Source organism: Orussus abietinus, unplaced genomic scaffold (genome assembly GCF_000612105.2).
Source record: "Orussus abietinus isolate OABI.00-Male unplaced genomic scaffold, Oabi_2.0 scaffold73, whole genome shotgun sequence".
NCBI lineage: Eukaryota > Metazoa > Arthropoda > Insecta > Hymenoptera > Orussidae > Orussus > Orussus abietinus.
In genome coordinates, this window is record NW_019394248.1 from 24456 (window position 1) to 40989 (window position 16534).

General features: G+C 48.6%; 1 protein-coding gene across 1 annotated transcript; it reads right to left on the minus strand.

Moving 5' to 3' along the window:
* Positions 1-2706: 2706 nt before the first annotated feature.
* Positions 2707-15267, minus strand: LOC105695030 (SKI family transcriptional corepressor 2). Its single transcript, XM_023433492.1, is given in 6 exon segments — positions 2707-2783; positions 4226-4379; positions 12077-12429; positions 12599-13200; positions 13359-13685; positions 15236-15267. Coding segments are annotated over 6 exon segments (1545 nt in total).
* Between the last annotated feature and the right edge of the window lie 1267 nt (positions 15268-16534).

The following is a 16534-nucleotide window of genomic DNA, read 5'->3' on the forward strand; positions in this document are numbered from 1 at the left end:
AATTTCTCGATAGGGTACTTTGGGGTAGTGGCTTTTTAATCATTTTTCGATGGGGCACTTTAGCTTATACGCGGGGTATTCTTTACGACCGGAGGGAAATAATATCTAACAGGAGGCAAAGAATTCAGTGATTTCTTTGTAGGAGGGCAATTCAAGGTGGATCGCTTTCGAGACCTTTTATACGTACCGAGCGAGTACACTTACTGAAAATATCGTCTTTTGATGCCCAATTACCGCGGCATCGCTCCTTTATGCCCGCATGACGTTTCCCCAGACGATAATTCAAGAGAACGAGGAAACGGCGGCCGGGGCTCTGATTTAATGCTGGCATAATATAACAATGGTTATTGCTCCTTGACAATTGGTTTTTCCTCTCGGCAGTCTCCACCCTCCGACGGGGAATAAATTTAATTCGTTCCCATCGACCGCCACCTTAATTGGAAAATCAGTTCAAGCGACCTTCTCGAGTTATATTTCTGATATTACGGTGATACGAAAGTGTTATTCCGTGCACATCAAAACGTCAAAATGTTTCGTACATATTTGGACTTTTTGATATCTACGTATATATGACACTTTCATAACACTTTAAAATCAATGATCCGCTGAACGAATGATTCCTCGGTCTTAATTTCTGATACATTTAGGTTCATTCGATGTTTGTTCAATTTTTTACGGGAAAGTGGAAAATGGACTCGTCCTTTCTTGCCCCTAAGCGGAAAAGATGGCGGAAGGAGGGAACGCCGGGGCTTTCGGAAGCTTTTCGTTTGTGACGCGGAGAAAATTACAGCGGCACCCGCTGGGATCGCCTTTTCTTGGAAAGAGGGCTGTTTTTATTAACACACGGGGAAAGGGAGACCCGGGACTTTCGAGTAAACAGGAAAATACTGAAAGGGGAGCGTAAGCCGCTTACCTCCTGCAATTAAAATGCTTCTTTAAATACCCACTCGGTTCTCCCCCTTGCAACTGCGATTCGTTGATCGTTAACCGCGGCGTATCGTCTAGGACGGATTATTCTTCATTCGTTCGTGCATTTATTTATTTAATAGCGTTCTTTTTGAAAAATTCCCAGGCGAACTTGGGAAGTAGTTTCCTCTGAATAATATCTCTGGATGCGGATTGGCGCTCGGGTATGCGCGGATCTAGAACGGTTCCGAGCCCAGACGTGACACATTTACGTAAACCGGGAAGAGTGCCACTGATTCGTCCCCGGGGACAGAGGTCGTCTCCGTTCACCGTGCCAATTTCTCGGCACATTAGTCGCAGACGGTGCTCATCCTTTCGGGTCGGGCTTCCGGCGTTCTCGAAAGAAACGTCCCTTTATTTTATTATCCGTCCTGGATACGTTCCCGTTCCCGCACATCGCCATTAAGGTAATATAAAAGTGGCCCCTGACGGGTCAATCGTTCGTGACACGTTTCTCCAAACTGGAGGCAGGACCTTCCTTATAACCTTTATATTTACGTTGTAAAGTTTGAAGCGACTCGGTACACCCCGTTCGGGCATAAGTTTCGTAAACGAGACTTCCTTTTAAGACTGCGGAATCGTAATGCGTTTTCGAAAATTCGCGGCGCTCGAAGCGTGACGCTTTTAACTCTATGGGGAATTTCTATGTATACATTTTCTCGCATACGTGTAGTTGCATTTTTTTTTTTTCTTGAAATTTCGCGAAGAGTAGATACCCGGACGCGTTTGCGCTCAGCGCACGTGTGATCGGAATCGGAAATTCTGCTGACTATCGCCCTGGGACCACAGGCCCGTCTCCGTTAAGGGTTTTGTTCACCGAGGCGTGGGTATATACGTATGGGGGTGCGTGCCATGGTGCACCGAGGGCTCCCCAAGGATCCACCGGCCGAGATTACCGCCCCTCGAGCGAAATATCGGACCGGGTAATTGAAAAAGATTTGTTTCTCTCCTAGACGGGGCACGACGCTTTACCCAAAGGAACGTACCCCGAAAAGTTGGAAAGCCTAGAAAAGGTAAACCGATTATTTTTCTACGAAATAGCAATTAAGAATCTGATATATAACACTCGGGGTAAAAACGTGAGATTTTTTTTTTCTAAATAGAAATCGCGTTCACTTTCCTCGTACTCCCAATTTCGAGACAGGTTCTAAATTAGTTTCTTCCGAAATTTGAGGAAAAGTAGGAAAGGGCAAGTGGAGGTGATCGAGGGAGTGATTACGTTCATGTGGGATAACGCTTCTTTATTGTGATATAGCGGCTACATGGTAATTCTGTACTAGGGTAATCGATTGCGCGATAATACTCCAGCCTAAATCGACATGCAAGTCGGAGCTTCCGGGTCTACGGATCTAAATTTATTAATTATCAATTATCTTTGACTTTCGGCGTATATTTAAAAAGCGGACGTCGATCGGTCACCCCTTGATAATCGCACACGGAAAAAAGAGAATTGTGGTTTTCCTAACTATTCTTTTTTTCTTCCCCGTGCAAGAAAGTGTTGACTAGAGTTCGCGTCGGCTTAATCGCTATGTGACCCTTCCGACATTTCGGATCGCGATTTTCTCTATTGTCCCCTAAGACCGATCGTTCTAAAATGTCAAACTCAGCGTCGATCGGCTATGCGACGCAAGCGACGTCCATAGCGACGATAAGACGATAAGACGATAATTCGATTCGAGTCAGAATGATCGGAGGTTTATTCAGGGCTTGCTTCGCCTAATTACGCGTAATTACGGGGGATTAATTTGTCGGTGCCGAAGGATTATTCAACGGCCCGTAGAAGATCCCACGTGGACGGCATGCGGTACAGTCGGGGGCTGCCCTCTCGGAATCGCCACCTGGAATCAATCGTAGCGGATTACCTGACATTGAGGTGATACGAAAGAGTCAGCCTATATACATCCGAGGGGTCGTATCGTTCGCGAAAGTATTCCCCGAATTGAGTGTATCGATTCGTGTGAAATTTCATCCGAAATCCGTCACCACTTGAGTATTCAAAATAGCGTTTCCGCGAAAAAGGGTACATATGAATATCATTTTATTGACGTCGATTAAGTTTCTCGGTTACTCCGTTTCTCCTTTCGTATCACCTTAACAGGTGAACCCTCGTAAGACTTCCCCAAGGGACTGTACGTAACTCAAACGGCGCCGCGCTCGCATTCACCGCGAAGGTACAGCACCTATCTCGTTATTTCCGGCTTATGTCGGTACTGAATGGTCCCACCACCAATCCTCCGACCGATATCGATCTCCCATCTCGCTCTTCCTCTTCCTCTTTCCCTCTCTCGACCGTCAGACGTCGCGAATACAGGTAGGGTCGGTGTTTATACGCGTTTTCGCGACGCGACTCCAAATCGGCGGTTGAATAGCGGCAAAGTACCCTCTAGACCGCACTAAAAATAAATTCCAGTTAAAGGTACCAGAATTCTGGTTCAGCGTATCGGATATTTCTAATAAAGTACTCCCCGGTTGAGGTAGCGATATGTACCGGTAAACTTAAGGTGACACGAAAGTGCCGTCACAGAGGTATCGTTTATGAAACTTCTCCGAACTGGGTGTACCGAATTGTTTCATACCGTATAACGTGAATGTGGAGGCTTCAAAAAAGGCCCTGGCCCTTGTGAAATTTCTCTTTTAATTTTGTTATTGATGTTTTCAACATTTTTTATATAAAATGAAATTTTAATTCGTAAGAAAGTTTCATGAACGATTCAGCTTTCGGATGCCACTTTCGCATCCTCTTAAGCCTCGGTCGGTACGAGCGGCTGTACATGCGCAGCTGAAATCCCGCCCCCTGCGAATGCGCCACCCACCCGCCACCACCAACCGCTCACCCCCGGGCGAGTTATTACCGACAGAGCAGGGGCGCGAAGAGGGCGCGAAGAGGGCGAGAAGAGGAATCCCCACCCCGCACCTGCAGTTAACACTCCAGTCTCGACTAATTACTCTAATTAATTGACGCGCCGCGGACGAATCTCGGATTAGCGACGTCTAAGTAGACGGTTGCTTCGGAAACGCGCAAGCGAAATTTCTAGCGAATATTCCTAGAGGGGAGATTTCACGGGTATTGTTCTTATCTTTGTGCTGACTTTTTATAATGTCAGAATCGAGAAATTGGACAATCAGGGGAAATGAGATTTACCCTGAGAAAAAAAAAAATTTATTGAACCGAAGAGATATTTTTTTGAACGGTATCAAAGAAATATTTGGTTAATTCAAAGAATTGGTATTTGACTCAAATACTCAAGTAAATGGTAACTACTTTTGCAAGTACTGGGCGTACCTTTCAGCAGGTTTAGGTGTCGATAAAAAGCTCCACCGTGCCAGGTTTCCGGACTTCTTGCAGGCGGAAGTTCCGGTTTGACGTCGCGCAAGGCCGCAGCCTCTTCCGCGATCTTTTCAGCCTCTCGTTCCTACGGAAATGAAAGAGAAAAATCGACATTGAGACCCGCAGGAAAAAAAATTTTTTTCGTTTAACCCAATCGACCGATGGACTGTATTTGGTTCGTTTCAGAAATCGTTTCGATCTCTAATGTATTTCGGAAGGAAGTCGGCCCTCGTTCGACCGGACACGGTGCTTTATTTAATGCGTCCTCGATAGCGATCGCGAAATTACTTAAATTAATGCGCCGCACGGTGGAAGTCAATTAGGATTATTTATTCAAGAGCTCCGAATGTCGATTCTCCGCAATCGACCTGCGGAAGTGCCCCAATTTTGTCGGTTTTCACGTTTACTTGAACCTTCCTAAAAAAGGAACGCTTTCCTCGGGATTTAATCGTCTCTTAATTTCTCTCGCGTCATCTTGCGATTAAAATCCACTTTTATCTCATCCATTCTCCCTCGAGAGGAATTAATCAACGGATACGTAATCGTCCCCTAATTTCCTGAATTTTTACCGTATCCACCCAGGCTAGAGGAAGGCGATAAAAATTATTAAAAATAAAGGGATTAAAAATTGACGAAGGAGCAATTGTCGCGAAAAGAAATCACCGTATCTGCGTTTTGTTGAAGTCGCCGTGACTTGCGTGCAGATAAAAAAGTGCAGGCGAGGCCGGACACGCGATTCTGCATTTTTTAGAGGCAACAGCTCCGGTTGCGATTTTTCCCCGATAAATGGAGCCCTTCTGGCTCGGTGCCCGAGGACGAGATTCAATATATATATATAGAATGACCCTTTCGTAACACCTTAACCGGATATTTATTACATAGGATATTCTTTCTCCATCTCTTTGAGTGGAACCTCATTTCGCAGACTAGATAAGAGCCGCGATGCCGGAGAATCGCGAGATGCACGTCGAGCGATAAGAGACTCGAAACGTCGGTTAAAACCGATTGTAACGATCGCATCGATGTGGGGAATTAAATATTCAATGTACGACAGCGGTTTCGACGTCACGTAACGCGGAAAATCGACGATTACATTTGTCCTCCCGAAGTCGCCCCCCATAGACACGCGAGCTCTAATGTTCTCAATGGAGAGCCTTTACCTCCGATAATTGGAATTCGTAATGAACGCTTTTTTACATGGCCTCATTTTTTCCCTCATATGTATTGTTATGGACAACACTTGGGAAAAAAAAATTATTATATCGCGAAAGGCGATAAATCTGTGTTGAAAAAAATGGAGATGGTTTTGGGAGACATATGGTGTGGTTCGAGGATCCACCGTCTCGAATCGATTAACTCGAGTCGAATCGAACCCTTATCGCTTCAGAGACGGTCGTGTATGTTGGGGTTACATGGTGTTATGGGGAGCATATGTTAACCAACCCTAAAAGTCGGCCTCGGGAAGGGTTGGCTACCACCTGCCAGGCTTGAAGAGTTTTTTTTCGAAAATTTGCATCCCTTTTCGAAATTCTTGTACCACAGGTACAAGATTTCTTCTCGATTGCTTTTTGCGTTTTATCAATGCCTTGTTCTCGCTTTGTTTTAAATGATAGAATCCAAGGATCCCTGAACACAAAGGGGAATTTTTTTCGCTTATGTCGATGCAACGAATTTGCACAAAAAAAAGTTTCATGGGGGGTCTTGGCGATCAATCCACCCCCTAGACCCCACCTTATCGAATCGCTCAACAATGGACGCCCAGGGGTTGCGTCCTCGACACACAAAATATAATTACTCGAAATCCCAAACGGCATTAAACTTTTATCTCAAACATCGGTCCCCCCGACGAGTCACGAGTCATTACCGAAGGATGATAATTAATGTTTACCGGCCTTATGCCTCGGTACTGTCCCTACGGTATGTACGTACCGTCTGCCGAATTATGTACGCACTTATGCGTTTGCTCGTCCAACCCTTTCCTCGCTCATCGTTCGACCGACAAGACGCGATAACGCATTAAATCCCGTCCAATTATCCAAATTAGATGACAGTTAAAAAAATGCATTTTTTATATGCAGAGAGGAAGATGACGTCGACGATGAGAACGTCACGACGGGGTTATCGTTAATCGGTAAGCGCAGCTGCAGCTGCAATCCCAGAGGCTGTCTCCGTAATTCCTTAAGGCCGAGATCGATAGGAGCTAAGTACGTGGTGCATTCGAGGCATGTAGGCAGTTATCCTTACACGAGTGTCATTATTGCGGGGGCGGGACGTGAGGCACGTACCGTGCAGATGGTACCGTCGCGGCATTGAATCACCGCCAGATTACCGCGGACTCTCCGCTTGCGGATGAAACCCGCGTCCTCCCATTTGTAACTCCGCTCATCCGGCAAAGTAGGAATCCGAGTTCTCTTTCCTCGACCCGGGTCGGATCTCGAGGATAACGCGAGATGATTCGAGATTTTAATCCCCACGACGATGACCACTTTTTTTCATATCCATCGCGATTAAAATTACCAATTTACGCGACTCGAACTTAGTTAACCACGAACGGACAAAATGCGTCATCCAATTGAAGTGGAAGAGAAAATAGGGCAGATCGGAATACGACGTAACGGCGATTCGAATAAAAATTGCAACTGTACCGGAACGGCGACGCGGCTCGCGATCTATCTTGCAATATGACTCGCAATCAAAATCGGGCAAACTCGATCCGCGATGTAAACCGCGATGTAAACCGCGACGGGAACCACAATCGATTCGGGGCAGATCTCCGTGTAACGAAACGGCGACCTGGGCAGAAACACCGATCGCGACCGGAACCGCAACGGGGACCGGCGCGGTCGCTCCGCAGCGCCCATTCCGCGTTACGGCCGGCTCAATTGTTCCAGCCCCGTTGATCCAATAAAGGATTACGGCGAAACAGTTGTAGCGAGCGGGACGATGGATTTTACGTAAACGACCGACCGGCTCCCGCTTCCGACCGAATACGTCCCTCTTCCATCTTGAATTACGGTTCCCGCTCGGCGACCCGATGATAACGCAGGAAATATGCAGTCGACTGCACCGAATGAAAAACTCCCTCATTTTTTTTTTTGCGGTAACAGAATGGTCTTTCCTCCAGCAATGTCGCGATGCGATAGGGCAAAGTAAATACGACCTCGCGATGCCATTTTTCATAGACGAGAGCGACGACGTACTTCGGTTTATTTCACGTTATCTTTCCTTATCGTTCCGGTCATAAAATTTACATTTGCACCAAAACCTTTTCCACGATTAATCCGGGTCGCGATAATTCGCCGCGTGCCAAAGAATACACACGTTGGAAAATATTTATATATATATATTTTTTTTTGTAGAACATAGGTGTATATGTGCAGAAAGGAGTATAGTCGAAGGGTGGTCGGGAAAGGGCACTTTTTGAAGAAAATTCGCGATGCATGCGAGCCGAAATTGAGATTATTCGAGATCGAGCGAACAAGGGGGCCCACCCACTCTTGCGTAAAGTTAATACGCAATCGAGTTAGTTCCATCGCTTCCAGCTCGCTGATTTAACCGGCAGCAGTCGATTATGTCGGGAATTGATTATACTCCAGATATCTATAATACGTCGGATTGCCGGCCGATGGTTTAATCTTATGTCTTCCGGCCCCACTCTGAGAAAATTAGTGGTATACATAACCACACGCCAATAAACATAAATTAGGGGAATTCCTGAAATTAGTGGAAATGGAATGGCAGGTGTAAAAAATAAACGTTTGCCCCTCCACGGTTTATATTTAATAAATGAAGCGCCTTACATTAGGCACGTTTCACATTTATGAAAAGATATCGTCGTTTGTCCCTTCATCATCCGCGCATCGTTATTCGGTAAAAATCGTATTTTCCTCTTAACGTTTTATGCCATCTCGGGCGTCCATTTTCCGCAGTACCCGCGGGGGCATTTGCTATTTTTAATCCCCGGGGATTTGCATCGGGCTGCGGGCGTAATTCTGCAAAATGTAATCAATAATTCACGTATGGAGTCGAAAAACGATCCTCCGTCGCAGTTAGAAGTGAGAGGATTACTCTCGTTATTTCGTTAAAAGTGGCCTCTAGCCGGAGAGAAAAATGGATTTTTAAGGTGAAACGAAATCCCCCTCGAATCGGTCGATTCGAATAAGACTTTTTTTAAGGACATTGAACGTCGATTAAATTTCTCGACGCGTTTTACTTCACCTTAAGCCAGCTAGCTATTATGCGATTTTTATGCATCGGGCAATTTCTAAACTCTCCTTATTCATCCGCGTTCGTCGCTTCGCAACGTTTTCCCGTTAACGGAGCAAAATGGGAATCCACGATGCCGTCCTTTCGAGCGACTCGTTACCTGGCCGTATTTCGCGGCTCGCAAAGTCGCACTTTTACGGGCTGAATGTTCGCCCAAGTTTCCGGCCATTATGTGTCCGATGCTTGCATTTAATGGCTCGATTCGAGCTGTGAATGCGGCACCGACGCTTAGGTTAAACAGATCGGAGAAGCGAAAGAGGTGCCTCGTCTCTTTTCCTCCCCTTTCGCGACCGAATCTCGTTAATGGCGCGAAATCCAAAGTAATTTGTCTTTTGATTGAGAGGTTTCGCTTCACATTAAAGAGCCGCGTGTAAAATGAACTCGTAGGAAATAAATCGAGGGAAAGGGTGTAGAACGTTTTCGGACGAATTCAGACATGGCTGGATCCCGGCGTGTCCGATGCAGTCCGAAGTGGTTTCGGACGGTACCGTCACGGCACCGTCACGGCAACGTCACGGCAACGGGACGAGAAGAGAGCAGAGCGGACGAAACCACGAGAGTTGGATTGGATTTGAGGATCGTGGGGCGGAGCCAGTCGGTCCAACGATTATAATCGAATCAACGGTCACCGCCCTCGGTTCCGAGTGGAGCCTCCATTATTCGCATCCGCCATCCGCCGGATAGTCGGATGGAAGCAGTCTCGTCAAATCGCGAACTACAATTAATCGATTCGTGCTTCGACCGTGGGTGGGAAACGGATCGGAATAAAAAGAGATCAGTCCTCTTCCCGAAAGTGACAGAGTATTTTTCTACTTTCCGGGACTCTGCAATAATTCCAGAAATTCTCGGTTTTAATGTCGCGGAATTGTCGCCTAAATGGCACTGTGTCAGGAAAGCGAGAGTGGACGCCTTTTCGCGCACACTATCAGGCTGGCACAGTCGATTTAATCACAGCGTCCCGAAGGGCCATCTTCCAGGAAATGTCAGCTTCTGACATTTGACGTAGGGCCGAAAAATGTCGACGCGTTCCTTAATTAATGGCGAGCAACGTCGGGGAATAAATGTCAGGCATCGTGGAATCGAGAAGAGGGGAATAATCAAGGGTTGGAGATAGCGGAGAACTTTCTCCCCGTTTTAGCGATTCCCTCGATTCGATCGGTTCGATCGGTTCGATTAATTTGCGCGATTCAGGGCACCACGGGAGAGACTTTTTCCAGGAGAAACGTCACGCTCCGGGAAAGAAACGAAGTAATCCCTCGACTCTCCTCGACGTTCTCCCCGGGATTTGGATCGCCCTTTATCTGTCCATAATGGCTCTCCAGACGGCGGAGGTGCAATTAAAAGTTCGGCCCTGTACTAACTAAACCAGTCGTTCCTTGATTTAAACGCGTCGGATTGGCCCCTCCTCGATTCCCCCAGCTTTGCTCGGGTCCATACGTGACGGCACGGAAGGGCGACCGGAAGTGCACCTGTCCGAAGGGTATTACCTTCCTTAAAAGTGACGAATTTCTCAGTCCGTAAACGATCGTTTACCTCGGCGGTTTAGCCAAACCAGACCTTTAGGACGAGTTACGAGGTATCGGTACGAACAAAGCCCTGGATGGACGCGATCGATCTCGAAGAAAATGAGTCCTGGTTCCGGGAACAATAGCCAGGGTGGCCGAGAAGAGGATACAGATGTCGCAGGGAGCGAAAACGCGAGTCCAGCCTAGCGAGAAATCACTGCGAATAACGTTCGGGGATTACTTAGTTACCGCAATAGACTGACGGTAACCGGGTTCGGGACGCGACCGGAGTCCATAGGTTGGTGTAGGTGGAGTAGGTGGCGTAGGTGGCGTAGGTGGGGCACGCAGGGTACACGGGGGTCGCCGACACAAAATAAATCCCACCCCCGACCTACTCAACGCGCTCACCGACGAGGGGAATTGAAGGGCTGTCTGGCAATCCTGACGGCTTATCCCGGCCTCTTCGGGACGAGTCCCGGACCCTTTTCACCTAACCCGGGACGAGTCCCACACGAGGGTACGCCAGCTCGACGATGGGCAACGATTAAGGCCTTTGAGAGAAACTCCGACCCGGGGATATGCGAGCTCTCGACCGGTTACACTTTTCGAGGGTAATCCTCGAATAATTCTCTCGATGCGAAGTCTCGTCCCGGCCGTCCGAGTTCTCTTAATCACTGATTCTAATCGCTATTTAAAGAGTAGACTAGAAAAAACCCTGCAAATATATTCGATTCATTTTTTTTTTTCTTTTAATCGAGGTCTTCATCCGCGTTTTTATGTCTACCGGTCGACTCAAAAAATCGTCGCGTTTATATTCGGCTAATTTATTTCATGAAACTGGGAGGAACGGTTTTTGGGTTTTTTTAAGGGACGTAAGTGAAAACGAACGGAGTCGACGCGCGATTCGTTGCGGTCGTTTATTTAATTACGTTATGCGCCACGTGGACGAGAACGCGGACGTGCAGACGTTTACACGTCGGCGTAAACGGGCAACCGGCGTATTTACTGACACAATAATTATCCCGATTGATGAGGGCAGCCACACGAGCAGTCAAACCGCAGAGCAAATTCTAGGGAGGTCGAGTACCACCTGACAGGGACTCTCAACTACGCTACGCTTTCCAAAAATTCGGAAAAACGAGCTCGAAATTTTTAGGCCCTTCTTTTTTAATTACCCCAATGAAGAAAATTTTATTTTTTAAGCTTAATTAGGTGGAGGAACGTTTTAAGAAATAGGCGACATTCATCGTCGAAAGCGTTATCAGGGTTTCGAGAAATCGATAAGGCGAGTGACGTTCGGAGGGATCGATCGATTTCTCCCCGACTTTTAATCACTTAATAGTGAACAAGGGACACCGGATCTCCTTTCCCATCGTTCCGCGCCTTTTCATCGGCTTAATAACGGGGTGTATGTTTATGTTGTAACTAAAGGCGACTCGCCCTGCAAGAAAATGGCCTCCCCGGGTCAACTCGCTCGAACGACCATCAACGGTGATTAAAAAAAAAAAAATGAGAATTATTTCCTGGACTCGTTTCGACGATCGATTTTCGATGTCGATACTCCCCTACATTCGGCGAGTCATCTTTGATCGCGACGCTCTTGCTGGCGAGTGTTTTTTCTTCTTTCTTCTCTAAGGGGTCCTCGAGGGCAGAGGTGCAGCATATTTGTAGCGGGTTACTCGTGGCGAGTGTCAAGTTGTTTGCCGAATAATCGGCGGACAATGTCGCCGAGGGGCGGGATGAAAAGTCCGTTTTCATCGGGCGACAATGGCCACGTGGCTGCCGAACGGCGTCGTCGAGAACGCCGACCCTTAAGGCCTCCTCGTGAGTAAATCGTTCCCGGTTCCATGAGAATTAAACTTACACTTTCCGATCCTTGCTGAACTTTGTTGGCCAGTTTTTTGGGATTCTTAGAAAAAATTGCGCCTACATTTTCTGGCGATCTAGTTTAACGAGGACGCGATTAAAGTGCCCCTTGAATATCGGATTTCCGACGCGAGTCTCGACTCACCGTCTCCCTGGGGGGGCTCCAGCACTGGGGGGAATCGCCTCCGGGTCGGTCCTCGCGGGTGCCCCTGGCGACCTCCGGGGGAGGCCTGGGCGTCGGCGTCGCGACGTCGTCCTCGGTCGTCTCTATGTCGACCTCGTCGTCCGAGTCGTCTTCGTCCTCGTCCTCGTCTCCGTCCTTGCCGGGGGCGGAGGCCCTGGAGGGGGCTTCCGGTCCAGAATTCTCCAGAATCGGCGAAGACCTGATAACCGGCCGGAAGGCCGACTGATGAAGCGGGACGTTTACCGCAGCGGCCGCCGCGGGCAGCAACGTCTCCGGGGCAGTCGCCCCCGGCGCTATCGGCGGGGGCAGGGGTCCTGAAGAATTCAGCCATTTCAAAAAATCAAGCCAAATTAAGTTAACAAATAAATCATGAAAATTATGGCCCATGTATTTCACTTGCCGTCAAAAAATTCGATACGGTACTTGTTACAATGAACCGTTTTATTTTTCAGTCCCCGAAGGTAGCGTAATTCCTTGACTTACCTGGAAACAGAACGGGCCCCCTCTTGGCCAGCCAAGGAAGCGCGTACGAAGGAAACGGGAAGGCGGGATCCTTGGAGGCGGCCACGACGACAGCCTGTTGGTGCTGGTGCCAAAAATAATCGGCGACGATGTTGGTCGAGAGCGGCAGGGGGAGCTCAGGAAATGGGGGCACCCGGGGATGCGGCGGCGTCGCCAGGGGAGGCGGCAAGGGGGCGGAAGCGGGGGCCGTGGGGGAGAGGCGCGTCCTCTTGGCGGGGCCGGCGCCGCCGACCCCGGGGTTCGACAGCAGCCTCTTCCGCGTCCCCCCGTTGAACATCGCCTTAACGTCCTCCCATGCGTGCACCACTTTGTCCGGCGGGTTCCCCGACAACTTCATGTGCCGACGCCAGGAATTGAAGTTCGCCGCGTCGGGCTGCACGTATTTGTCCGAGAGGCCAGTCCTGTGCGAGTGGAAGATGAACTTGTTCGGCGAGAAGAACAAGCCGCAGTAGGCGCACTTTATGCACTTGGCGCGCGAGCTGTTGTACCGCGCCGGAAGGAACGCACCTCTGCATCCCCAGGAACACTCGTGGTGCACGGAAAAGGCGAAGTCCTCGGGGAGTCTGTAATTTTTATGGACATTTTTCTCTATCCTTAGTTTTGTAAAGAGCCCTTGTACTTTGATAAAATAAAGAATTAAATTAAACCGCTCAGATTGTAATCCCAGTTTATTTGTCTGCGTGCGACGATCGAATCGTCAATTTTCGGCATCGCGTCTAACCTGGGTGGAGCATTGTCTCCCAGGAAGGACTTGCAGAGTCGTTCGGCTTCCCTTCTCGTGATCATCCCGCACCGTCTCGAGGACACCGGCATTGCCCCTGCTCTTCTCAGAATTTCCAGCTGCACCGGGGTGCACTGCACGCAGGTGATGCCCAGGGCAACCCTCCGGTTGTGGATCTCGTTGTAACTGAATTGCTTGAGTAGAGTGTTGCTGATCTGGGCCAGACAGAGCCTCTCCTGGTCCTCGATCACCAGCGACACTATGTGGATCCCGTAGAGAGAAACCGTGCCCACCTGCAACTCCTAAAAGCTTAGATGCACCACGCGCCTCTCGGAAGCGTTCCCCCCTTAAATCTTAAAACGCCGCTCTCTCGACGAAACGGAGGCTGCGATACCCCCGAGAATTTTAACGGCAAGAAATTCCCGATTTAAAGCAATTTTTAAAAATTGATATTCGGCATTTTCTTCTCTTTAACTTCCATGCATTTTTTTCGGGAAAAGTGAGGCCTCCGTTGGACAAATGATTTCTTTGTCAATTCGTTTATAATTTGCGAGGACTTTTTGGAAAAGTTGCGATACCTGGTTCGGTTTAGAGTGAGCTTGCGGTTGCGGAGACGGCGTCGACTTTTGTGACGCGAGTGGAGGCAGCGAAAGCACCGCTGGACCGTCCATTCCGTTCTGGAAAAGCATATTGATATCGATAAAGGCTCGATGATATCTATAAGTGTTGGTTAAACTCTGATATCATCTAGAAATATCGCTTAAGGTTTAATATCATCCGCAAATTAAGGCGCGACCGGAAACGCCAAAACTAGTTCGCCGATCGAAAATGTGATTAAATCCTCCAAGAGCGTCTTAATTATCTACCTATTGGGCGGCGATTAAGCAAGTCCCGAGGGACTCCTAAAGGCGAAATTAAACTTTCCGATCAAAGCGTCCCCCCAGGGGGAGGCGCAATTAGATCGCTTTCTTTTCGCAGTTTTAACGTCCACCTACGAAACATTGCACCTTGCTCAAGAGAAACGTCCCTTCGTTCACCTGATTCAAATTCCAACTGATCGTTTTCCACCTTATTCTTATAGATGAGGGAAAAATATTTGAATATGTAGAAACGTTACGACCAGTGTTGAACATTTGGACGTTACGTTTCCGAGAACGCCGGCGATTGGCTCTCCCACTCCTCTGGAATGCGGGCTGCGGGCCCAATGCGAGAGTATAGGGGCCTAGTTCGTCTCGGACCGTCTTAGAGGTCAAGCGTCGACGGCTCGGTCGCCGCTCGTCGGCGTGGCGTCGTGGAATTTCGATCTCGGGATTAAGAATTTGCGTCGAAAGTAAAAAGCGCGATTAATCGAGTCTCGTCGCGAGTGAAAAATTCATCAAGGCTCGTCGCAAATGGATAGTTCGAGTCTCGTCGCAGCCCGACACCCGATTCAGCCGCTTGGGAGCAACAAAGGATTTACTGCTGTAAACAAAGTGAGTCGACCATCCATTTGAAAAGGAACTCATAAAATTGCTCCGACCGCCCGAATTTTAATCGAACATCGCTAGGTTTATTTTGAACTCGTTGGAAATAATTTGTTCACCTCCTTCTTAGCTATTCCTCCGCTTTACAAATTCGCGGTAATTAATACTTTAATTCGAACCGTCCTACCTCGAGACGTTACATCATGAGAATTCGTAGAAATTCTTAAGCACCATCTCGACCTCCGCAGTTTTAATTACAAATCCGTTGCAATAAATGTCTAATTTCGAATTAGCCCTCGTCATCCTCCGCCGAGGACGAGAACGTATTGAAAAAAAAATATTCCACGAGTTCATAAAAATTCCTAAGCACTCTGTCGACCGTCCAAGAGGAGATGCCCATTTCCGGGGGCACACCTCTTCCTTCCGGCATAGGCGTATTCCTCCATTAGTTTAACGCGCCTCGGAGGCTCCGTTAAAGCGGTGAATTTTCCTGGGCGTATCCAGGTGGGGCGAGGGAGGGAAAGAGGACGGTCGGAGCGGGGAGGGAGCAAGAGAGCGAGAGATTCCCGGTGTTGATTTTAATTGAAAACGCCCGCGTGAAGGTGAGCGGCCCGTCGGTGTGGGTGGCGGCGGTACCAACACGCAGGTGACCTGACGCGCCGCCGCTCCAGCAAATGTCCCTGGGGGGTCGGCAAGGGGGGTAATTCAATTTGACACCCCCTCCCACGCTTAAACAAGGCAGCACCCATCGGATCCACCCACGGCCGCCCCGGCTCGTGCAAATTAAATTCTCATCCACCGTGAAACAATGCCCTGCCCGGTTCCGACTCGCCGAGACCTGCTGGGACTTGCCCCGGAATCTGTCGGACCATCCAAGGGGTTTGCCGCTCACCGACCGACCGCATTAATTACTAGATCGCTTACGACTTGCGTTCGCGTTCCGCTGACCATAGTCTTCTAGGTTATCCCGGACAATTCCTGGACAAGTCGATCGTCGACGATACGCGGGATAATTGTAATAAGATAGTAATAACAAAATAATTTTGACGCTTCCTTTAAATTCCCTGCGTCGTGAAATGCGGACAAAACTGTCCAATTATTTTTACCCTGTCAGGAATTCTCTCGGATGACCGTAAAGGTACGACCTCGATGTTTCATAAGTCTTAGATTTAATTTTCCGGTAAAAAATCGTGCAGTGCCTTGTCGCGGAACTCTCGAGGATGCGCCAGAGGTTCGCATCGATTGGCCCTCTCTCGAGCCAATCCGCGAGCGATTCGCGAAACGCGGCCGGAGGGGGGCCTCGTATATATAGATAGAGTCGCGGAATAAGCGTAGCCGGGCTCGCAGATTATTTAAATGCAAACACAATGTTGTAGCGGAGAGCATTGTTCCCCTCTCGGTTATTTTACAATTCAATCTGCGCGCTCCTCGCTTCCTCGTTTCTCTCGTTCCTGGGTCGGGGAGGGGGGGGGGGGACTGCCGCCGGGGGTGAGGAGAGAGAGAGCGTTCGTTCGCTCGTTCATTGTAACGTTGTTAAATCTCCGTACCCCCTTGCATACATTCCGCGCTTCTTCGTCCCCCTTAAGCCCCCCTCCAAGAGAACGCTACCCGCCCCTCGGTAATCGTACGCGTCTCTCGAAACGCTGAATGATTTATCGCGATCCCTGCTCCCAGGACCTCGGAGAGACTCTTTTCGAAAGGACGTAACCTCGA